We start from the raw sequence: 24,847 nt of genomic DNA on the forward strand, positions 1-24,847 counted from the left end.
AGACTGGCATTTGATGTGCAGATCTGACGAAGGCTCGGCACATCTCGTCCACTGTGTGACAGGTGCCTGGAGGTGGCTGGAGTTGCTGGCGGTGGTCTTGCTGAGTGGCAGGCACCTGCGGTCTTGCTGAGTGGCAGGCACCGGTGGCCATACTGGGGGGCGAGGCACGGAGATTGTTCTGTTGGCCCACCCCTCTTCGGCTTATCTACGTCTCCCTGCTCATAGTTCCCTCGGGGAGCAAACAATGATGTCCCGGCCTCGTGTGTGTGTGTGTGTGTGTGTGTGTGTGTGTGTGTGTGTGTGAGTGAGTGAAAACCCTCCCATACTCAGGTCCCCCAGCACCAGCCTGCAGCTCTGATACCCCACCTCCCATCAGTTAGGACGTCTGTGGCCACTAGGGGGCGGTGCAGGCAACCAGGCAGGGGTGGGGAAATCAAAGTTCCCAAAGCAGCCGGGCGCTGGGCAGCCTGGCAAGCGGCCAGAATGAGGCCTCCATGGTGTGAACCATGGCCCAGGGTCTGGGAACTAAGTCTCCCTGCCTGGGGGTGGGGGAGGAGGAGGAAATCTGGTGGCTCCCTTTCCAGGTGAACCCCAACACCAAGGAGGGGTTCCAGGGGGGTGGAGGTGCCAGCGGCCAGCACAGAAGGGGCTGCAGCGAACTGCTGCCCACTGGGATCCTGCTCTAACTCCACACCCAGACACGCGCACGTGCACACACACATACACACACACATGCTCAGGAGGGGCCACTGCGAACTGCTGCCCACTGGGATCCTGCTCTAACTTCACACATGCACGCACACACACACATGCTCAGGAGGGGCCACTGTGAACTGCTGCCCACTGGGATCCTGCGCTAACTCCACACCCAGACACGCGTGCACGCACACACTCACATGCTCAGGAGGGACTGCTGTGAACTGCTGCCCACTGGGATCCTGCTCTAACTCCACACCCAGACACGCGCGTGTGCACACACACATACACACATGCTCAGGAGGGGTTGCTGCAAACTGCTGCCCACTGGGATCCTGCTCTAACTCCACACCCAGACACGCGCACGTGCACACACACATACACACACACATGCTCAGGAGGGGCCACTGCGAACTGCTGCCCACTGGGATCCTGCTCTAACTCCACACCCAGACACGCGCACATGCACACACACACACACACACACACATGCTCAGGAGGGGCTGCTGCAAACTGCTGCCCACTGGGATCCTACTCTAACTCCACACCCAGACACACACGTGCACGCACACACACTCACATGCTCGGGAGGGACTGCTGTGAACTGCTGCCCACTGGGATCCTGCTCTAACTTCACGCACACACACTCAGGATGGGCTGCTGTGAACTACCCACAGGGATCATGCTCTAACCACACACCCACCCCCCCCCCACACACACACATGTGCATGCGCACACATGCTGAGGGGCTGCTGAGAACTGCTACCCACAGGGATCCTAATCTAACCTCCCCACACACACACGCGCGCACACACACCCTTGTGCTCTCCCTCCACACACATTTTCTAGAATCTTCATTCATCTGTCCTCTGTGTAATGATCAGCAGCCTCCCTCCCCACTAACCTTTGTCAGGTGAACTGATGGAGGCCTGGTCTCTCCTCCCTGCAGGCCCCGCTTGGCATCCAGTCCCAGTGCCCAGTGCCCTGCTGCCTGCTCCCCCTTGCTGGGCAGAGACGGAACTACCAACACTCAGGACCCATCACATAAACAGCCTCTGCAGACCACTGGGGGGTACTGGAGAACCCTAACACAGCCCCCAGCCCCAAGCTGTGCCTAAGACCCAGACACCCAGGTAAGGGGCTCTCAGCCCTGCCCAGGACTCAGGGTCAAGCCAGGTTTACCTTCTGATTAACCCCTCCTCCCCACCATGGCTCCCAGCTTAGTCCAGAACCCAAACACACATGACCTCAAGGCCATGGGGTCCTGCCCTCCCCTCCCCCCCTCAGCTCGGGGCCCCAGCATCCCTCCTCTGCACAGAACCCAGCACACAGTAGGTGTTCAAGTCGCTAGCGAAGAATGAGCCTGGGGGAAGAAGTCCACCAGTGCCCACCTGGAGCCCCCACCACCATCACCAAACGGGCCAGGCTGTGCCTTGCAGGGTCTCACACCACCACCAAACGGGCCAGGCTGTGCCTTGCAGGGTCTCACAGGGCAGGAGGAAGTGATTTGCATGAAGGCTCTGCATTTGGGGTGTGGGTGGGGGATGGACTTCACCTCCAGTGCCAGGGACAGGGCTTGTGAGTGTGGGACCAGGAGGAGACACCAGGATCTCCCCCCCCACCCCGTGTTCTTTCTCCCCATGTGTCCCATTTCCTTTTGTAAAGAGGTCAAAGGTAACTGGGAAAGGGGGAGGGTTCAACCCTAGAAAGTTTAAGAGTTGAAACAGCCATTCTGCCTCAGCAGAACCCCCCTTGGGGGGAGAGAGAAAGGACAAAGGAGGTTGGAATAGATCCTTTGCAACTATGCAGATGGAAGGAGGTATCTGTTGGAGATGCTTTTATGGGGGGAGGAGCAGAGTGTGATGAAGGAAGTCTGAGTGGAATGAGGTCTGACCGTGTGGAGATCTCCACCCCCATCACTCATACACGCCACGCCAATAAGAGAAAGAAGAAAAACCCCCGCACAGTTCAGGTGTAATGCATGCCTCTAACTCCAGCTGCCTGAGGTGAAGACAGGTTGTGATTTGAGAGGCACCCAGTATAAAGTTGGTTAAGACCCCACCTCCAAATAAAATCAAGCAAAGGGGCTGGGGGCGGGGGCGGTGCGTAGCAGAGCACTTGCCAAGCCCCAGAATTGCCAGAAAAGCTACCACTGTTTCCCTGCGGCCCTCCACCCAACACACACACACACACACACACACACACACACACACACACACACACACACACACACACACACACACACACACACACACACACACACACACACACACACACAGCAGAGAGGGGTCTTTATTAAAATGCAAGCAAGCGTGGAGAACCGCGGGAGAGCTCAGGAATTCCATACAGTCCACGAATAGAAAAATAGAAACAGAATTTCACAGGAAGCCGCCCCTCCTAGACACTCGTGGGCTGTGCCCACCGCGCTCCTCACCAACGCCATCACAGGCCCCACTAGCCCTTTCCACGAGGCCCCTTCCTCCTCGGCCCACGCCGCAGCTGCCGTCGCCCAGCCGGTCCCCTCAGAATACTGAGGGGTCCCGTCCCGTGTGTGTGGACAAGGGTGCGGGACCAGCCATTCTGGCTTTCTGGGCCAGAGCCCCAGGCCCAGAGGGGCGCTGATCTGGTCCCGTGGGAGGGATGAGCCGGCCATGGCCTCATCAGGAACATGCTCTCTCCAGGCCTCCATCTGCGTGAAGTCCCCACACAGCCTGCGATGCTCAGACACTGGCCTCCATCCGCTGGCCTCCTCAGCAGCCTTCCTCCTGGAAGTCTCTTCCTGACCCTGGCTGGAACAGGCTCTCTCCAGGGCGGTTACAAAGGACTGAACCCCAGCTCCCCAGGGCCCCACCCGTCTTTCAGGGGCAGCAGGAGCCCCAAGCAAAGAGCCTGCGACACCAGCTCCCCGAGACCTGCCACCATCCAGGCAGGGCTGGCTCTGGCCTCCCCTCCGACATGACTTTGGATGTGGCTGACTGACACTTATGAGATTTCCAGTGAGAAGCTTGATAAAATACAGTAACAGGGTGTGCAGGGACAGACTTCGCACTGGGGTATGGGCCTGCAGAGCAACAATCTCCGGGGAAAAGTGGAGGCGAGCCAGCGGCTCTGCATGGCGCCCTCCCGGCTCTCCCCCTCCGCCAGGTCTGCCCCACGGCCTCCCGTGCGTCCAGCAAAGAGTCGATGAATGCATACAGGACGTGGAGCTAGCTGAGCGCCTGGGTATGGTGAGCATGCAAGTTCGCGGGTTCAAGATTATAAATAAAAGTCAAAGGTGAGGTCGCACTTCCCCATCTTCTGTTTGTACACCAGGTCGAACTTCTCGTTCATGGACACGGTGAAGATGTCCTTCCACAGCCCCACACGCCCTGCGACACAGATCACGGCATAGTCAGTGCCTGCTGCGGGCAGGCAAGGGGAGCCCAGGGCCAGCCCTGCAGGCCTCCAGATCTACTCATGGGCCTCCAGATCTATCCATGGGCCTCCAGATCTATCCGTGGGCCTCCAGATCTAATACATGGAACCCCTCAACAGTCCCAAGGGAGAGGATGGGCCAGCTGGGTCAGAAATCTGAAACTACAGCACATACAAAGACTTGGTAAATGTCCCTGAAAACACAAGGGCAGTCCCTGTCAGTGTGTGTGTGCACACGTGTGTGTGCTCAGACATGTGGGCTTGTCCATGGTATGTGTATGTGTGTGTGTGTGTTCTACCATCACATGCTCTGGCACAGGTATGTGCATGCTGGCACTGTGTGGAACTGTGATCAGGGGGCTCATTCACTGCTCATGCTGTGCCTTGGGAGAATGTGAAGAAAACAATTCACCCCCAAGACACAACACCTTGGCGTGCAGAAAATGCTCCAGACGATGCCACGTGTGGAGAGTTCTGGAAGCCTGCACTGGAATACCTGGGGAGCCTTCAAAGCAAATGAAATGCTTGTGCTGATGCAAGCAGGGCAGGCACCCAACTCCCCCGGAGCGCACGTGCACCGCACGCCCCACTGTCGCAAGGGGGGCCCGCGTCACCGTGGCTGGCCCCTCACTCTTATTTCAACAGTTCCTGAGCAGCCCCTGAGGTCAGGCTCTGCTGTCCCTGGCAATGCCCCCTCTCCCTCAGGGCTTCTGTCCCACACCTGTCCCCGCAGGGCCTGTGTGGGGGCAGCCCGGGACCTCACAGCGGAAGGTCACACCCTGGCAGGGCGGGGATTTCTCTGTAGTAACGAGAGGCTGGCAGGAGAGGACATCGATCAGTTCTTGCTACCCTCTCATGTGCTGAAGGGACAACATTAGGAGCTTCTAGACCAGCCACACTATACATCTACTTTTCTGTGGTTTGTCCCGGTGGAGCGCTGGTGGAAGGAGTCACCCACCTGGTTTAGGATCTGACTCAAGACAATTTATGGTGTGGTAAGAATCAAATCTAAGCAATGCGGCTGGCTCTCCAGCCCTGCATTCTCAGCGCCCTGGGGGCATCGTCCGAGCAAAGAGGCAGTGTGCTAAAAGGAAACAGAACCACAGAACTGAAATGAAGCAACCAAGCGGGCGATGGTGACACAAACACCCCTGAGCATGCAGGACCCTTTGTGTCCTCACAAGGGTCCCACAGCTCATCAGCACACACGTGCGTACACACATACACGCACACACATACACACTGAGGGATGTGCTGGGGGGGGGTCATGGCAAAACAACAAAACACAGCAAACGCAAATTTAAAAAATGGCAAATAAATTTTAAATGATAAATACTTGTGGAAACACAAGCAGGAAATGCATGGCAGGGAATTCTGGTATTCTGATAACTTATTCCTGTAGGAGGGACAGGGCCTGCACGCCTGACCCTCAGAGCTCTGCCGCTGTGACCGGCCCGCCACAGCAAGGACACGAAGCCGTGGGCAGCTCCTGTCTTCCCCTGGCTATAGAGGATGGATCCATCCTTCTGGAACCTTCCCTCGAGCTTCCTCCTCCTGCAAGCTTCTAGTCCATCCCGCTGTGGGCTTCAGCCCCCACCACCTTTGTCCACAGTCACCAAGAGGGGCTCCTGGCCTGGGGCTCCCCGCCGCCAGGGACTGCAGTACTGAAGCTCCCACCACACCCCCGTGTAGCCGCCATGTGGGGGAAGGGGGACACCTTCTGAGGGTCCCCCCTCAGGGGCTCCCCGCCCACACACTGCCACCTGTCGCTGAGCCAGGGGCCTGCCTTCTGTGGCCATCTCCACAGCTCCTGCCCTGTCTATACCCGCGCCCGCCCTGAGGGTAGACAACTGTGCTGCCTGCTCCAAGAAGACACGGGTGTCCAGGGTGAAGGAAGGGGAGGGTCTCCTCACCCAGGACCTGCTCCCCACCACTGCTGCCCACTGCCCCCCCCCCCCGGCTCACTCTCCTGCTTGCCAACAGGAGGCAGGAAAACCTTTCGGGCAGCCTTGCGCTTGGCGTGGATCTGCTCTGTGGGGCACTGACCTCCGCCATCAGAAAGGAGCCTGCTGGGCTGTCTGGCCAAAGCCAGCACCATCCCCTCGAGTGCCGGGCTCTAGCTGTGAGCAGGCAGGGCACACTGCTGTGCCTCGAGCACCATCAACAGGCACCGCCCGAGTGCACAGGCCAGCACGTGCTCCAGAAGGGAGGCAACAGGCAGACAAAAGCGAGGGAGGACCCCGGCAAGGCAGGGGCCAGGGAGCACTCACCCCGGCCCACGGGCAGGGCCTCCGCATTGCAGCACTGGTCCACCAGCTGGTGGCAGTGCTCGATGAGGGCCTCCAGCTGGGCCTTGTCGCAGGCCACGCCCAGGAATCTGGCCAGCTGCTCCACCATGCTCACCAGGTCCTGAGGACAGAGCAGAGGACCCGTCAGCTGCAGCACCTCCCAGCACATGCTGCCGAGGCTGGGCACCTGCTCAGGTCCCGCGCTGTCCAGCACGTGCCTCCTTTTTCAGCTGCTCAAGCCCCCGTCTAGGCCTAAAGGTAAAGAAATGGTCCAAGGGCCTTCAGGTCTCCAGCTACTGGTCTAGGATTCAAACTCACAGCTGTGGGAGATCAGGAGGATACCAAGAGCATACAAGAGCTGCAGCTAACCTTCCAACTGCAGCAAGCAGCAGAGGGGTCAGGGCAGAGGATGGGCTGGCCCTGCGGCCATCTCTAGTACCACAGTTTCCTGTGCCACCCTGGCCCGGGAAGCTAGCCAGCACCTTCCCTCCCCACTGAGAGGCAGCCTGAGGAAGCCCCTTCGCCCCTTAGCGTGGGACAGGCCAGGCCGCCCCAGCCCTGACACCGAAGGGCTCCCTACTCTTCTCACTTCTTCGTGGAATCTGCCACTGCCTCGTGGCATCCCCAGCAACCTCCAATTCCCACCGGGATCCCTGAGCCGTCACCTGTGACCCTGAGCCCAGCAGTGCCACCCACATAACTGCTTCTGCTCCCTGGTGGTTTGACACTGGACTGGTGTTTACCATCCCTCACCACCACGCGAGCTGAAGCTCCAGGAAGAACCTGCTCCCCACAGGTGCCCCACACGCTGTCAGGCTAGGGACCCACCCAGCACTGGGCAGTGGCTGTCTCCACTTCCGCGCCACAGCGCGTAGTGATTCACAGAGGACAGGCACACGCCCCAGGCCAACACCACCTTAGAAGGCCAAGTAAACAAAGGCATCCACCAAGCAAACTGACATCTACAAAGTCATGGGGGACACAGCAGCCTGACACACTGTCACTCCAAAAAGGAAATCTGGGAAACACTCAGCAGAGCACCTCTTAGCAGAATACACTAAGCACATCAACCATGGCAAATTCACAAGAAAAAAGGTCAGGTCCCAAGACAATACCCTTCCACACTGAGGATGGACAGGGAAAGGCCACGCCTCCATACACTGAGGATGGACAGGAAAAGGCCACACCCCCATACGCTGAGGATGGACAGGGAAAGGCCACGCCCCCATACACTGAGGATGGACAGAGAGGCCACGCCCTGACACACTGAGGATGGACAGGGAAAGTCCACACCTCCATACACTGAGGATGGACAGGGAAAGTCCACACCCCCATAAACTGAGGATGGGCAGGGAAAGTTCACACCCCCATAAACTGAGGATGGACAGGGAAAGTTCACACCCCCATAAACTGAGGATGGACAGGGAAAGTTCACACCCCCATAAACTGAGGATGGACAGGGAAAGGCCATGCCTCCATACACTGAGGATGGACAGGGAAAGTCCACACCCCCATACGCTGAGGATGGATAGGGAAAGGCCACACCCCCATACGCTGAGGATGGACAGAGAGGCCACGCCCCCATACACAGAGGATGGACAGGGAAAGGCCACGCCTCCATACACTGAGGATGGACAGGGAAAGGCCACGCCCCCATACACTGAGGATGGACAGGGAAAGGCCACGCCCCCATACACTGAGGATGGACAGGGAAAGGCCATGCCCCCATACACAGGATGGACAGGGAAAGGCCATGCCCCCATACACTGAGGATGGACAGGGAAAGGCCACGCCTCCATACGCTGAGGATGGACAGGGAAAGGCCACGCCTCCATATACTGAGGATGGACAGGGAAAGGCCACGCCCCCATACACTGAGGATGGACAGGGAAAGGCCACGCCCCCATACACTGAGGATGGACAGGGAAAGGCCACGCCCCCATACACTGAGGATGGACAGGGAAAGGCCACATCCTCCACAGAGAGGATAGGAAAAAGGCCACGCCTTGACAGACTACGGATTCACACTGGACACTGGAGCTGAGGACCCAGCACCCAGCTTCACACTACCAGGGATAAAACACAAACAATGCCATGCTGGGCAGTGGTCACACCTGTCACCTGAGCTCCTTGGAAACCTGGGAATGGGAGGATTGCAGTTCTCCACCTGAGTGGAGAATCTGGGAGACCAGCTGAGGAGGTGCACCACACCTGTTACCTCAGCTGTGCCATGAAGCCTCCCACAGGTGGACTGGACAGGCACACACTTGGGCAGGAAGCAAGACCGGTCTCAAAAAAAAGACCAGATATCAGTCCAGGGACTTCACTGGCCCACTGGCATGAGGCGGGACTGGGGGGGGGGGGCGGGGATCCTGTACCAGCAACCCGTGGCTTCTCGTGGAAAAGGGGGTAAGGGTTTCTGCCGTGCCATCACTCAGTGGCTCATTAAACACCGAGGACCCGTCAGGCAGTGGACGACTTAAGCACACACCTGCTGCGTCTGCCCTAACAGAAATTGGTGTGTAAGGCTCACACGCACAGGAAAGGCAGGCCAGCCCTCATGTGGTGCAGGGGTACGTGTCGGAAGGCGGGACAGCACTCACGCGGTGTGGGGTGCGGGGAGGTGGGCTAGCACTCACCCAGTGCAGGGGTGCGTGCAGGAAGGTGGGCCTGTATTCACGAGGTGCAGGGGTGCAGGGAGGTGGGCCAGCACTCACGCGGTGCAGGGTGCTGGGAAGTGGACCAGCACTCACGCAGTACAGGGGGGTGCGGGGAGGCGGGCCAGCACTCACACAGTGCATGGGTGCAGGAAGGCAGGCCTGTACTCACGCGGTGCAGGGTGCTGGGAGGCGGGCCAGCACTCATGCAGTACAGGGGTTCGGGGAGGCGGGCCAGCACTCACACAGTGCATGGGTGCATGCAGGGAGGCAGGCCTGTACTCGCGTGGTGCAGGGGTGCAGGGAAGCGGGCCAGCACTCAAGTGGTGCAGAGGTGCAGGGAAGCAGGCCAGCACTCACGCGGTGCAGGGGTGCAGGGAGGTGGGCCAGCACTCACACAGCGCATGGGTGCGTGCAGGAAGGCAGGCCTGTATTCACATGGTGCAGGGGTGCAGGGAGGCAGGCCAGCACTCACATGGTGCAGAGGTGCGGGGAAGCGGGCCAGCACTCACGTGGTGCAGAGGTGCAGGGAAGTGGGCCAGGCACTCACGTGGTGCAAGGGTGCAGGGAGACGAGCCAGCACTCAGTGCATGGGTGCGTGCAGGGAAGCAGGCCTGTATTCACATGGTGCAGGGGTGCAGGGAGGCGGGCCAGCACTCATGTGGTGCAGGGGTGCGGGGAGGTAGGTGAACACTCACCCGGTGCATGTCTTCATACTTGAGGAACAGAACATTGGCATCCATGCGGTGCTCCCAGAACTCCTGCACGTGCTCGAACCAGGAGCCGTAGCCCACTGTGGAGACAGGGCAAGTGAGCACAGGCCGGGCCGGGCCCTGTGGCCCCAGGTGCCATCCGCCTGCCCAGAAGGCAAGGGAAACAGTGGGACGCGGGCCTGGGAAGAGCCAAGTCACCCCCTCTGGGTGTCCCAGAGGCCTGACCAAGCAGTGGGGGCTCTGAGCCTGGGCAGCAGCACTGGGAGGGACCTCAGCCCGGCACTTCACCAGCCACGAAGTATTCAATGGGAAGAGACCAGTGATGCCCACAAAAACCCAGAGTAGCCTGTGGGGTGGGATGGGCAGCAGAAGGCTCTAGGAAAGTTCCAGAACACAGGGAATTTGTAGGACAAGCTAGAACCCTGGACTGCAGGGAGCTGCCCCGTCAGATGCATGGCAGGGTGAGGCCAGGCCGGGCTGGGTGTTCTCCGTGCGCCCGCTGTCTCCCCGGCTGAGCTGCCCAGCCCTGACAGCGTGGCCTTCCCCTGCCTCCAACCTTCCCCCCCTCGCCCCCCCCCACCCCCCGGCTTGGTAGGTCTCAGCAGGATGCTGTGGGGGTGAAACCCTGGCCCACTAAGCAGCAAAGGGGCACAGATGGACGAAGGCACCAGCGGGGCGTGAGGCCCGGCCTGCTGCAGGCCACCTGCAAGCTTCTGGGTGCCCAGCAGGTCCCAGACGCCAGACACGGCAGAAAACCCCGAGCAGAGCCTCTCCTGCAGAGGACATGGGGTGCTGGGAGGGGAGCAGCCCTGCCCAGCTCTCCACACTGCTCGCCTGCAACGCGCAGTGATTAGAAAAGCATGGGACACTCTGCCCTCTTGCCCTGCCCTGCCCGGCAGCCTGCCTTTGTCTCACATCCAGCCAAAGGCCAGTGACAATCACACCCCGCCACAGCTTCACCCCGGCTGCTAACAGCAGTGACATACAGACGCTGTAAGTTCTATCCCATCTCCCCTGTACCGAAGCTGGGCTGGAGGGAGGGTGGGCGCAGGGCGGTGCAGGTCCACAGCCCGTGCTGCCGCCCCCCTGCTCTGAGATCCAACACGCCTTTCTGATCCCGCAGACGGCGCCCAGCACAAGAGAGCAGGAGCACTCACGCTTGTCGTTCATGAACCTCCGGCAGAACTCCTGGAAGGTGCCGCGGTAGCTCATGGTGCGCAGGGAGCGGTGGAACTGATAGTAGGACACCACCAGGTCCTTGGGGTTCCGAGCCATGTAGATGACCTGTGGGCAGAGCGCTGCTGGCTCCAGCCTCGGGCGCGGGAGGCTGCGGCCCCTGCCCTGCCTTCCTCCACCGCGGGTGAGCCGCCCCTACCCCGCCCAGGACCAGCCATGGGCGTCTCACCAGGGCCCATCCCCCAGACGACAACCCCACCGCCAGGGAACCGAGAGGCAAGGGTGACACTGGGGAGAACCTGCGCATCAACCTCAACTGGAGGAAGACGAATGAAGGTGTGTGCCGCCCGGGGTGCAGCGTTCCCGGTGTGACCCGGGCCGGCCCTCCCTACGAGTCAGCACCCCAAAGTGCTCAGGGAGGCACCCAAGCCGGTGGGCAGCACAGCCCAGGCCTCAGACTCCTCTTGCTGAGGGCCTGGGGCGTGGGGTCCGGGCAGGTTACCTTGGAGTCCCCGTTGTGCAGGTCGGAAGGCAGGAAGCGGTAGGGGAGGTGGCTCTTGATGAGGCGGGGGGACGTCAGCTCCTGTGGGCAGAGGGGAGCCCTTAGAATTGGCATAGGAGGGCTGGGAAGGTGGCTCAGTGGTAGAGCGCTTGCCTTGCATGCCTGAGGCCCTGGTTCGATTCCTCAGCACCACTTAAGCAAAAAGAAAAAGCCAGAAGTGGTGCGATGGCTCAAGTGGTAGAGCGCTAGCCTTGAGCTGCAGAGTTGAACTCAGGCCCAGAGTTCACGCCCCACGACCAGACCACCCCCCCCCCAAAAAAAAAAGAAATGGCATGGATGTCAGCCTGTTTCGTCTGACCAACTTCCCTCCTGGCCACCAGGGTGGGCTCAGGCTGGGAGTGGCTGCAATGGGGGAATGGGAACCCCCCAGAACAGCGCAGCAGGACCACAGGAAGGCCTGTAGGGCACAGTGGGGCTGGGGGTGCTGGGGGGCGGGGTGGATGGGCGGGGCACCAGTACCTTGATGATATCCAGCCCAGGCTGCGGGTACTCCAGCACAGGCAGCTGCTCGTCAATGTTCATCAGGCCAATCTCGTCAGGGTCGGCCCCCTGGCTGACCAGGTAGACCACCTCCTGCAGTAGGCTGGTGCCTGGGAGAGAGGCAGGGAGGTGCTCAGAGAATGCTGGGCCTACCGCCACATTGGGGTGACCTTGTGCCAACCAAGTCGCTCACGTCTAGTGAGGCAGCAGGTGCCTGCCTCACCTGCCAAGGGGCAGGATGGCGTTGCGCTGGAGGCTCAGGAGCTGCTGCCTGGGGGGGGGGGGCACACAGCTCCCAGCCCTGGAGGCGGGGGAGGGAGGGAGACTTCACAGCCTATGCTATCTACGTGGTTTCCCAGCAGGCCTTCATCTGCAACTCAGCCCCCACGGAACACAGCAGGGTCTCCTGGCTATGAAGGCAGGGCTGCACGGTCCGTGGCCCTTGCACACGGGTGGGAGAGTAGTCTATGAGCTCAGTGGCAGAGGGGAGACAGTGGCTCTTGGAAGTCTGTGGCTCAAGAGCACACAGGAGCAGCCCGGGGTCCAGGTCACACACTGGGTGGAGTGGGAGCGGCTGAACACAGGTGTGACTGCACTCGGCTACAGACAAACCCCACCTCAGCTCAGGACTGCAGCCTGAGACACGGGGGCTGGCACGCCACGGTCAGGCCCCAGACCAAATGCCCTCCAGGGACACCAAGCAGCAACACAGCCTGGACACATACCACAGAGGTGGGGACAGGCACTCTGCGGGGACGGCGCACTATGGATTCAGCCCCAGGCCCCTCCCCAAGGCCTGTGCTTGCACACAGCCCTGAAAACATCACCACCTGCTGCCCAGCCTGCCCTCAAGCCAGGCCCCAAGCGAGGCCGGCAGGAGACTGCCTGAGGTCACTTCCCCAGGCGGCCTGAGCACTCTGCACTTGATGGAAGCAAGAAGGACAAGGCCCAGGCTACACAGAGGCTCAGCCTTGGGACCCAAGAGCCAGGCAGGAGTCTGCTGGAAAGCCAGGGACAAGGCTGCTCTGCCAGCTCTGTCCCTGGAACCAGAGCAGTCTTGATCTCAGCACCATGGACAGCTCCCAGGGTCAGAAGCAGTCAGAACAGGACCCTGGCTGCACCAGGGCCTGGCAAGCAGAGACCCCTTTCTATCATTCACCAAAGTCACACTGCTGCCTAGCTGCTGTTTTGCTGTGTGTGTGGGGGGGGGGGGAGAAGGAAGGGAGAGATATTCTGGGACATGGGGTCCTCCGGTCTCTGAGCTATCTGGTTCAAGGCTAGTGCTCTACCACTGAAGCCACAGCTCCACTCCCTGGCTTTTGTTTGGGTGGTTAATTGGAGATGAGAGACCCATAGACTTTCCTGCCCCAGCTGGCTTCCAGCCTCGATCCTCACATCTCAGCCTCCAGAGTAGCTAGGATTTCAGGCGTGAACCACCAGCACCCAGCTCACTACCACCCAGTTTAAAAGCACTTATGGGTTTCACAACAGAAGATGCACAGCCTTGGGCTAGGGGTGAAGCTTGGTGCCCGCACCTTTTCCCCGCATGGGTGAAATTCTGGGCTCCAGTTGACCTCCCCCCATCCCAATCCTCAGAACCAACCCTTCCTGCCTCAGATTTCTGTGTCTGACTTCATCATCACATGGCCCATGTCACGTGGGCTAACTCAGGCTCGGGGGATAAGGACAGAGCCCTGTGCCTCCCTGACAGGGCTCTGGTCTCTACTGGCATTGCTCAGTTCGGCACTTCGTGCTAGCCCAGCCCTGCAGGGATGGCATGTGCTGTCCTGTCCAGCGTCTGCCCCTGGTTCAGGCAACACCCCTGCCTGCTAACAAAGCCCCGTGTGCTGCTCCCAGCACATCCGCAGGGTCCCTCACCCTCCAAACATGTCCCGGGTTCCCAGGGCTGACGCAGCGGGCCACACCCAATGCTCCGCCCATGTGCAAGCCTATGATGAAAGCTTGGCTTTATAAGTGAGGCAGGAAAAGGTGAACAATCACCAATGCAAGAAAGTCATCACAACACGTGTGACAGCCGCCACGTGACAAGCCGTCTAACCGCTCACTGCAGGAACGCCTCCGGCCACAGCTGGCAGTGGGTAATTGAGGACCCCTCACTTCTTGGGGACTCGCCTGACCACTGGTTCTCCTGTTTCAGTCTAGTGAACTGCCCAGAGCCACGCCACAGAGCAGCCGTGAGCCTGGACCACTCACTGTGGGCCAACCCTTCTACCTGTGGGACTACAGAGTGGGACCATGAAAAGAGACCACAAAAGGTGACCACGGCTGGGCTGGGAAGGTGGCTTAGTGGTAGAGTGCCTGCTTTGCATGCATGAAGCCCTGGGTTCGATTCCTCAGTACCATATACACAGAAAAAAGCCAGAGGTGGCACTGTGGCTCCACTGGTAGAGAGCTACCCTTGAGTACAGAGAAGCTCAGGGACAGCGCCCAGGCCCTGAGTTCAAGCCCCAGGACTGGCAAAAAAAAAAAAAAAGTCCACAAGGAGTGCGGCCATGAAATATAATCACAAAAGGAGCATGGCCACAAAGTGTGGTCCCAAAAGGTGGCCATGGAGAGTGTAACCATGAAAAGTGACCACAAAAGGTGACCACAGGGAGTGTGGCCACAAAACATCATCTCAATGGGAAGTGTGGCCATGAAACATGATGGCGGGTGACCTGGGGTGTGGCCACAAAACCCCATGGAGTGTGGGTGTGGCCACGGAGTGTGACTATGGCCGTGGGCACCTCCCCCCCCCCCCCCCGTGTCACTGGCAACCTGGAAGGCACAGAACTTCCGGCGAAGATGGTATCAGGCTGTGAACTCAGGACCTTGCGCTTGCCAGGCAGGTACTCCACCAGTTGAGTTGTTCTCCCAAATCCTTGCTGGCTATAGTTTTGCTTTTTTTAATACAGTCTCACGTTTGTTGCCCACCCCAAGCAGGACTGATATCCGCTTACCTATTCCTCCCACATGGCTGGGATGACAGCAATGCACCACCATGTCCAACTTGTTGGTCAACAGGGGGTCTCACCTATTGCCATGGCCGGCCTGCAACCACAAACCTCTGGAGTGCCAGGGATGACAGGTGAGTCACGGTGCCTGGTCCTCCCTCAGACGTGGCGCTCCGCCTCGTCCCAGCCGACGAGGATCCCGCAGAGCAGAGCTTCGGGACACACCCCAAGCACACACGCGCGCCCAAGGCTCACAAAGCAAACAAGCATCAAACCCGAGGCCACCCCGTGTGCTTGGCCCCCACTGAGTCAGAGCAAGGCCTTGCGTGTCCCCGGCACTGGGCTGGGGACGGATTCCCCAGCCACGCTGCTTCCGGCCCCGCCCGCACCTGGATCCCGGGAAGCACGAGCTAGGAGCGCTGCTGCTGCCCTGGGAAGTTCCCAGCCAATGCGCACCCACCTCTCCAGGGACCCCACAGCCGGAGCCCCAGCAGCCCAGAAGCCACCCCCTTTCCTGGCCCCACCCTCCTCCTGATGGTCCCACCCTCCGGGACCCCACCCCACCTCCAGAACTGGGGTCCACATGGCTCGCTTGTACTGCCCTGCGTGCCAGGTGGGCGCCCGCTGGGCGGAGGCGCTGGCCCGGGAGACGCCCTGGGGAGACGGTGCCTCAGTTCCTCCACTTAAAATGGCCAAATGCCCAAGGAAATGGAAGGCCTGGCAGGATGGCGCTACGGACGAGTGCCGGCCCCTTCTCTGCCCCACCAGTGCGGGCGTGGGGCTCAACCAAGCCCACCAAGAGAACCCCAGGGGCACAGAGGAGGCCCACCTAGGGACCCCCAAATGACTTGCTCATTTCCCAGAAAACCCATTCTCAAAGCAGAGTTGGAGAGGAAACCCCCTCTTACCCCCCCCGCCCCCCCCCCGCAGTACAGTGCCTTGTCTGGTCAGGGTGCCAGGAGGGGCCTCCACAGCCCTTCCCAGGGGGCAGCCTGGAAAGCCAGGCTCCCACACGAGTGAGGCAGCTGCCAGGACTGTGAGGTGAGGCACCAGCAGAACCCCACTAAGGACAGGCCCACCGGGGCAGGCTGGCCTGGGGGAGCACGGGGCCTGCGCACGGCTCAGACCTGGGACAGGCCCACGAGGGCAGGCTGGCCTGGGGGAGCACGGGGCCTGCGCACCGCTCAGACCTGGGACGATGTGTGTAGGAAAGGAGAGTCCTGCCTCCTCCCCAGGGACCAGCCTGGCCACCGGGGACAGGCCACCACCACCTCTCACCCACACAGCCTAAGCGGCTGTGATGGGAGGACTCTCGGAAGAGGAGCCGCCACCCCGGGAAATCTGAGGAGGGACGGGGAACTTTCCTGTACAAGAAAGCAACACGGCCATCCTGCAGCAGCGACTGTGAATGCTGACAGAGGACAGAACCCTAGACCTCCCCTAGAACCCACACCCTCCCTCCCCCAGAACCCAGATCTCTCCTAGAACCTAGATCTTCCCTCCCCTAATACCCATGCCCTCCCTCCCCTAGAACCTAGACCTTCTCTCTCCTAGAACCCAGGACACCTCTCCCCCCTAGAACCCAGGCTCTCCCTCCCCCAGAACCCAGACGCTCCCTCCCCTAGAACCCAGATCTCTCCTAGAACCTAGATCCCTCTCCCCTAGTACCCAGGCCCTCCCTCCCCTAGAACCTAGACCTTCCCTCTTCTAGAACCCAGCCCTCTCTCCCCTTGTACCCAGGAACTCTCCTAGAACCCAGGCTCTCCCCTCGAACCCAGGCCCCCCTAGATCCCAGACCCTCCCCAAGAACCCCAGCCCTCCCCTAGAAAGCAGGAAACAGGAAGAGCCAGAGGCAGTGCTCACTGTGAGGAGGACAGGAGAGGACAGAAAAATGCTTCTAGGGGACAGGACTCCAAGGCCCCACCCTGGGGTGAAGTGAGCACAGAGACAAACCCTGAGAAAAGCTAGCACAGGGTGTGGTGCCCAGACCAGCCGCCCACTGAGAGAACAAAGCAGCCCAACTCAAAAACACGGGTCCCAGGCTGCAGGGGGGGGGGCAGAGGGCACTCGGGGACCCTGCCGCTCCCCTGCCACTCTAAGGCCTGCCAGTGCCGGAAGAAAAGGCAAGAAAACATGCTCTCCCTGTCAGACCACACAACCTACACAGATGGACTCCCAGTGCTGACCTGAGGACGTTGGAAAGGTGCTCACATGAACACCTGGGGCGAGCAGGACCTCCAGACAGAAACGCCAGGAGCAGCAGCCATGGGGCGCTCTCTATGGGCCAAGCAGGCTCACAGCAGAGCCCGAAGATGGCCCACGGCATTCCCCACGGGGAAAAAAGAGGGAACACAGAACAGAACATTCAAGAGCCAAACACCTGATGTTCTAGTATGGAAACCTCAAAAGCAGAAAGAACGAGGCAAAAAACATTTGAAGAGATAAGGAATAAGAATTTTTCCAAATAAGAGCACCAAACCACAGACCTAAGACTGTCAGAGAATTAAAAATAAATTCCTAGACTCATCATATCCACTCAAAGCACCGAAAAAAAAAAAAAAAACCAGAGGTAGAGAGAAAATATTTGCATGCAAAGTAAGAGTCAAGAGTTGTAGCCAAGAAGCAACCACAGCGAGGCATGTGGGGGGAGATGTGAGGAGGGACCGGGAGAGGTGAGAAGGGACAGGAGAAGGCAAAGGTTTTAGAAATTCAGACATCAGGGCATCACGGGAAGGGAAGAGCAGAGCAGCACACTAGACAACAGAGCCAAGGCCTACCCAGAGCAAGAGCTCATGTGCTGCATTCACACCTGCACAAGCCTGGCCAGCAGTGAGGTGGAACCGGTCAGGCGCCCCTCTGACAGGGGCAGGCTAAGAAGGCTGAAGGTACCAGGCCGGCAACGGGAGCCATGGAGAGCTAGGGAGGAGGAGCCATGTCAGAACTGAGCTTGCTCCCAAGGTTACTTGCGGCACAGAGTGCAAGTTGAGCCAGGAGGCCCTGTGGTGCTTGGTGCTCCAGGGACTGCAGCAGGGCCTGGGGGAGGGGGAAGTACGCACTGGCAAGAGTCTGGAAGGGCTCAGGCTGCCTGAAGACCAGCCTCTGCCAGCCAATCCCACTCACCCAGGAGAGGGCAAGGGACCCGGAAGATCCAGCCACAGGAAGGGGCAACTGTGAGTCCTGTCTATCGGTCCAGGTACCAGCCCCAGCCACACGCTCTCTGCGTGCAGAACCAGCCCGGACTCGATGTCCTCACCATTAGAGCATCCTCAGCCAGAGACGGTCAGCACCAGCCCTGGCCTGTGTCAGCTGCTGGACAGGGACCTCGCGGCCCTCATTCATCTTCAGGCCATGGGGGCGGGGGGGGGGGGCTCCTCCTTCTAGGGAAGCCACAGCTCCATGACAGTGTCCCCTGCACAGGGACCAGCCCAGGACTGAGGTGAACCCGGGGCAAGCCAGGCCCTCAATCCAGGCATCTGCGCCTCCCTGGGTCCAGTGGGCTCCAGGGGGACACGGGCACGGGGAGGGAAGCACAGGACAAGGAAATGGGAGGAGCTTCCCAAAAGCCACCAGGAGAGGGCTCACAGCTGTTCAGAGCCTGGGAGGGCTTCACTGGTTGACTCTGGGGTCATGAACCATCCTGCAAAGGCTGTTCCTCCTTTCTGGGCCTCCAGCCAGGGCCCTCATGGGCTTCCAAAGGCAGCAGATGCCTCTGGACAGGAGAAAAGCTGGCCATGGACCAAGAGGCCTGACCAGCCCTGCCTCTGTCACGCAGCTGCTAGCCTGCCTGCATAGGACTTTACAGAACAGCCAGACGCAGTGGAACAAGCTTAAAACCTCAGCCACTCAGGAGGTGATGACAGGAAGATTTTGGTCAGAAGCCACCCTGGCAAAAGCTCAAGACCCTATGTGAGAAGCAAACCAAAAGCAGAAAGACAAGCACATGGCTCAAGTGGTGGAGCCCTTGTCTGGCAAGCACAGGCCTTGAGTTCAAGCCTTTATTTAGCAGTCAATCCATAAAGGAACAAGAGCCCCTTGCAAATGAACACTTCTCGAGCCCTTGGCACTAGACACTCAGCTGAAGACACTTTAGCCATCTCTAAGGGCGTGAGTGCATGTGTGCATGTGCGTGTGCGTGCGTGTGCGTGTGCGTGTGTGTCTCCCCTAAGCCACAAGTGCCTTCATTCACAAGCTGTGACTTCACAGGAAGGAAACAGGTGCCGGGTCCCACAGGTGCCACCCTGCCAGAGCTGGGAGCCCAGGCAGAGCCCTCACGGAGTCCCCCCATCACTGACTCCCGCAGCCCTCCCACTGGTGAGGAGAGCAGCCCCGACCCGCTCACCCCCCAGGGGATGTGTCTGGATCTGGTGGAGAGCTGGCTGTGATGTCCCAGAGCCCTGGGGCTGGGGGCCCACTGCCCAGAATGGCTCCCCAGGGCGCGGGGTGTGGTGGGGACTTGGTGGGAAAACGGCTGGGACATGACACTGTTGTGGGTCATTAGGAAAATCCCTCACAACCAACGCCCACCGAGTGCCCAGGCCTAAGAGAGTACAGCGAACCTCCTCCACACGCCCAAGGCCAGCACCGCCGGGCAGGCCGCACAGCACGCAGCGCCAGGCCTGCCCTGCCCTGGTACCCCACGGCCACCCAGAGACAGGGCCGCCAGGCTCGCTGCCCCTGAACATCTAGGCAGCAAGGCGGGACACACTGTGTGTACCCACAGCAACTCGGGAGACGGACGAACTCCACCACCGGGCGTCCACCGCCGAACCCCGCCTGGCGTCCGGGCTTCACTGGAGCCAGGACGAGTCTGACCCCGTGGACACTCACCGGTGGTGTCACCCCAGGCTCCCGGCCCCGCAGCCGGCTTGGCGCCAGGCCCGCCCCGAGCCGTCGGGCAGGGCCGCCCGCTCCTCCCGACCCCCGCCCCAGCGTGGCGCCACCTGGCCCGCGGGTCCCCACCGGCACGGGCTCCCCGCCGGGCCCTGCGACCGGGCCGGCCGCGCGGCCTCGGTCTGCCCCACACCGGGCAGCGGGGGGCCGCCGGCCCGCACCCCGCCGCGGGGGCGCTGCGCCATCCCTCAAGCCAGGCCCGCACACCGCGCGGCCGGGCCACCCCCGGCGGCCGCGCACCGCTGTGTGACCTTGCGCAGCCGCCTCCCGCCTCTGGGCCTCGGTGCCCAGACCCCAGAGCGGCGGGGACCAACTCCCTGCCACTGGCGGATGCGGGATGGGGGGAGGCTGTGCGGGGAAGCCCCGGGCGCAGCGCGGGCGCCTCCCCGCCGGGGCCGGCTGGACACGAGCCCGCACGGTCACCGGATCTCGGCGCCCGCCCGCCCGCGGCCGGAGGGGACCGGGCACAGAGAGGCGGAGCGACCGGCCCAAGGTCACACAGCGCGGAGGGGCCGGGCGGGCCGGGCCTGCGGCCCCGGGAGGCGCGGGGCGGCGCGGGCTCACCGGACTTGGGGTAGGTGACGATCCACACGTCGCTGGGCCGCACCGGGAAGTTGGCGATCTCCTCCATCTTCCCGCGGCAGAAGGGCGGCAGCCGCACGCCGTGGAACTCGAAGTACTTGCTCTCGAACTCGCCCGGGGTGCTGGGGGTCTCGGCCTCGCTCTCCGCCATGCCGCCGCCGCCGCCGCCACCGCCCGCCCGGCCCGCGCCCCGCGCCCCGCGCCAGCCCCGCACGCGCCCCGCTCCGCCGGCCGCAGCTCCGCGGGCCTGACGTCACGGCGCCGGCGTGGGGAGCTCCGCGCCGCGGGCATGACGTCATGACCGCGCCCGACGCACGCCGCGGCCGCCCGCGCGAGCATGACGTCACGGCGCCGGCCGCGCCCGCGCGCCCGCACCTGGCTCGCGCCCACGCCCGGGGGAGGGGGAGGCGCCAGCGGAGGGGAGGGGCGGAGGCGAGGGGCGGGGCCATCTCAGGCCACGCCCAGGCCGCCGGCGCGGGCCACGCCCCCTTCGCCCGGCACTCCTCCGCGGCGCTCGGCACGCACGGGTCCTGCAGACCCGGCTCCCGTCGGCCCGGCCCTGCACCCCGCAAGGCCGGCCGGGGGCCCCTCGCCGCTTGCCATCTGGCCGGTGCCCGGGTAGAGGCGGGGCTGTGGCGTGGACAAGGGACACCCCGAAATCTGCGTGGAACAACCGCAGCCTGGCCCGAGCCCCACCGTCCGCTCGCCAGACGGCGTGCACTGAGCGCCTCCGCCCTGGCGGGGTCTCAGGGGGCTGGGAAGGGGGGTAACCCCGCCCTCGGGCGGCGGGGGGCGGGCTGGCCCTGGGAGACCCCCGCGCTCCGCACACGGGGGAGGAAGCGGCAGAGAAGGCAACCGCAGCCCGCCGGCGCTGGAAGCTCCCCGGAGGAGAGCTGCCGCGGCGGCCGGAGCGCGAGGCCCGGACGGGAACACCCGCACCTGAGGTCCGGACCAGGAAGGTGGCGTCCAGGAATAGAGAGCTTAAAAGCACAAGCAGACAAGAAAACTGACAGACACCGACTGACAGACAGACCTACAGACAGACAGACATTTGAGCCCCCGGGTGTTATGAACAGCAGCTGGGGTGAAGGCCAGGCCTCCCGTCCAGGGAGCGGATGTGTCCGCCAGGAGGCGCTCTTCCCTCGGGGGAGGAGGGGAGGAGGGCAGGAGGGGAGGAGGGGAAGAGGGCAGGAGGGCAGGAGGGCAGGAGGGCAGGAGGGCAGGAGGGCAGGAGGGGAGGAAGAACCCGGCGCCGGCTGGAACTGGAGGGCTGACCTGGGTTGATGGCACTGAGAATACCCGTTTGTTACCATTGCTGGAGAAGCCGTCTCCAAGTTCTTCTGCCAGCCCAGGAACCGGAGAGGTTCGTTGGAGAAGAGGTCAGTTCCAGAGGGAGAAGGATGAGCCTCACGTATGAGGTTGAGCCCCCAAAGAAGCAAGCGTTCAAAGTCATGGGAACAGGTCAAAAGGACACCAGTGTGGGTGAGGGGGACCCCAAGGCCAAAGCGGGTCAGTGTGGGCATCTCAGATAAGACCTGCCTGGAAACAATTGAAATGTCCCTGGACGGGGGCCAGCATGCCCTCGCGACGGACGTCCATCACTCAGGGGTGAGGACAGAGGCCAGCATACCCTTACAATGGACGTCCACCATGCAGGGGTGAGGACGGAGGCCACATGCCCTCACGATGGACAGCCACCACGCAGGGCTGAGGACGGAGGCCACATGCCCTCACGATGGACAGCCACCACGCAGGGGTGAGGACGGAGGCCAGCATGCCCTCACGATGGGTGTCCACCTCGCAGGGCTGAGGAAGAAAGACAGTTTTATGTTTGATGACCGAACAGGAAAGATGCCTGATTTCATTTCTCTTGGCTCCTGGGTCATGCAGAGCTGGAGGGAGGAGAGGACTAACACCGGGTACAGTTAAATGGGACAGACACCCGGCACAGGATGCTCTCCGGGTTGTGTGGAACTTCCTGTCTTTCCCTACACACTCGTTACATGATGAGAGCTATAAGAGCCAACAAGGACATAAGGACACACACACACGCACACACGCACACGGAAGGGAGTGGACGCTCACCTGCTCAACACTCAAATCCCTGGGCTTCTGAGTCCGGGGAAAACTCTGGCCACTGTCCATGGTGCTGAACAACTGCGGCTCCATGGTCCTGAACAAGGGGTGTCTGTAAGCACAGCTCGATTCCCCCTCGGTTTTGCTTTGTCTGTTGTCTCTCTTGAGGCGTATTTTTCTATTAAACTTAATCTTAGTGTTAAATACTTGTTGGTTACACACACAAAATCAGAAAAAAAATGACAAGCAACTTCTCCACACCAATGACCCAACTACCATCAATGCCCATCCATCTCTACAGCCGTGTGGGCGACTTTAAAGCCAGTCTTTCCTATTGTGGATGGGCCTCTAAGGCATCGGTTCTCTGAAAGTCTGTCCCCGATACACAAACACACCTTCAAAGCAATGATCGCTCCCTAACCTTGCCAAACATTGCCATTTGGCACACACAATCAGATCTATGCCTGGGGTGCACAGTGTCTGTCGGGGACTCCTAGTGCAGTGTTCATGTCGCAGGACCCCAGTTCCAAATAGGCACATGCCTCTTGCCAGCAAGCTGGGCACAAGGTGCAGACTCAGGCACGTGGCTGCCCCATAGGGGGGCCTTGAGGACACTGGTGTCCAGGAACTACAGGCTCCTGCCAACACAAGGTTAGTTCAAGGCACATTGCCTAGCTAGGCACCGGTGGCTCACACCTGTAATCCTAGCTACTCAAGAGGCTGAGCCAGCTTAGGCAGAAAAATGCCAGAGACTCTTATCTTCCATTAGTAAAAAGCCAGAGATAGAGGTGTGGCTCAAATGGTAAAGTACCAGCCTTGAGCAAAACAAAAGTCAGTAAACAGTGCAAGGTCCTGAGTTCAAGCCCCAGGACTGGGCATGCGGGGGTCTAGAAAGGGCAGGGCCATGTTCCCCCCCCCCCCGCCCCTGCTGACGTCACCTGTGGTGGGTCATGTGACCTAGATGAGGACTTTGACTGGCTGAACTCCAGGTTACTGGTGGGTTTCACGGACCACAGGCCACCCCCATAGTTTCCCTCCCACCCAATCCTAGCACCTAGGAAACCCTCCTGAAACCCTTCCTGAATGGCCCATCCTCTCCTGCCCAGAGGTGTTTTGGTTGTGTGTTCTGTGGGCTTGGAGCCTAGTTGGAGCCACAACCCCTACCCTAGAAGCATCCAGCGCAGCCTCCGATTTTAAAGACAGGAAGACCACAAGGCCAGGGAGGCTGTGCTGGTCCAGAGACTTATCCCTCTGCCTACAGCACAAACGTCAGTGTAGCCAGCCTGGCCCCAGCCTGCTCCAGCCCCTCCTCCCAGGCTGCAGTGAGAACTCAGGAAAATACTGCCCTGCAGTGGCTCACACATGCATCCCTGCCACTTGGGAGGCTAAGATTGGGAGGATCACAGATGGAGGCCAGCTTGGGCCTAAAGGTCATAAGACCCCATCTCAACCAATAGCTGGATGTAGTGGTGTGTACCTGTCATAGAAAGGTTGTGGTCTAGCTGGCACCTGTGGCTCACACCTGTAGTCCTAGCTACTCAGGAGGCTGAGATCTGAGGATCACAGTTCAAACTAGCCCAGGTAGGAAAGTCCATGAGACTCTTATCCAGTAAACCACCAGAAAACCAGAAGTGGCGCTGTGGCTCAAGAGGTAGAACACTCACCTTGAGCTGAAGAGCTGAGGGACAGCACCCAGGCCCAGAGTTCAAGCTCTACAACAGAAAGAGAAAGAAAGAAAGAAAGAAAGAAAGAAAGAAAGAAAGAAAGAAAGAAAGAAAGAAAGAAAGAAAGAAAGAAAGAAAGAAAGAAAGAAGGAAGGAAGGAAGGAAGGAAGGAAGGAAGGAAGGAAGGAAGGAAGGAAGGGGAAGGAAGAAAGAAAGAGGAAGGAAGGAAGGAAGGAAGGAAGGAAGGAAGGAAGGAAGGAAGGAAGGAAGGAAGGAAGATTGATTGTGGTCTAGGCAGGCCTAGGCAAACAGTGAGGTCCTATTTGAAAAATGCCCAGCAGAGGGCTCAGTAGTAACCTTCCTTGCTGGCTAAGGGCCAGCGCTGTGGATGGCGGGGGGGGGGGGGGGGGGGGGAGGATTTAGGTCTGATACTGGGGCATCATACAGGGGCACTACTGGACCCCTTGAGTCCTGAGGGACCCGGTGGGGTGCGGGGCTGGACTTGATTTAGCAGCATCCTAGGTGTGATGTGAGCCTTGGCTAGCCACTTGGCTGAATTGAGAACACAGGGCTGGATGTGTCTGTGAGGGTGTTGCCAGAGATGACTGGCAGGTGGGACAGCCACTGCAGGGGAAGATCCACCCTGAATGTGGGCAGCACCGTCCAATGGCCAGTGGGTCCAGATGGAATGGAGG

At 60.6% G+C, this 24,847-nt stretch overlaps 1 protein-coding gene across 1 annotated transcript; it reads right to left on the reverse strand.

The window, feature by feature from the left end:
• Positions 1–2,970: 2,970 nt before the first annotated feature.
• Positions 2,971–20,599, reverse strand: Sult4a1 (sulfotransferase family 4A member 1). The gene is made up of 7 exons (XM_069999731.1): positions 20,395–20,599; positions 11,966–12,096; positions 11,447–11,527; positions 10,926–11,052; positions 9,754–9,848; positions 6,381–6,519; positions 2,971–4,064 (listed from the first exon to the last, which is right to left on the reverse strand). The coding sequence occupies exons 1-7, from the start codon at positions 20,561–20,563 to the stop codon at positions 3,952–3,954; spliced, it is 855 nt and encodes a 284-aa protein (XP_069855832.1). The 5' UTR covers positions 20,564–20,599; the 3' UTR covers positions 2,971–3,951.
• Positions 20,600–24,847: the final 4,248 nt, after the last annotated feature.

Source organism: Dipodomys merriami, unplaced genomic scaffold (assembly GCF_024711535.1).
Source record: "Dipodomys merriami isolate MVZ:Mamm:240054 unplaced genomic scaffold, mDipMer1.0.p SCAF_55, whole genome shotgun sequence".
Taxonomy (NCBI): domain Eukaryota; kingdom Metazoa; phylum Chordata; class Mammalia; order Rodentia; family Heteromyidae; genus Dipodomys; species Dipodomys merriami.

Excerpts from the sequence above, each read along its gene's own strand:
- Sult4a1 (XM_069999731.1), bottom strand. The coding sequence starts at position 20,563 with ATGGCGGAGAGCGAGGCCGAGACCCCCAGCACCCCGGGCGAGTTCGAG. Across the intron at positions 12,097-20,394 it reads CGTCACCTACCCCAAGTCCG|GCACCAGCCTACTGCAGGAG; the intron begins GTGAGCCCGCGC and ends CCTCTCTCCCAG. Across the intron at positions 4,065-6,380 it reads GGCCCTGCCCGTGGGCCGGG|GGCGTGTGGGGCTGTGGAAG; the intron begins GTGAGTGCTCCC and ends TCTGTGTCGCAG.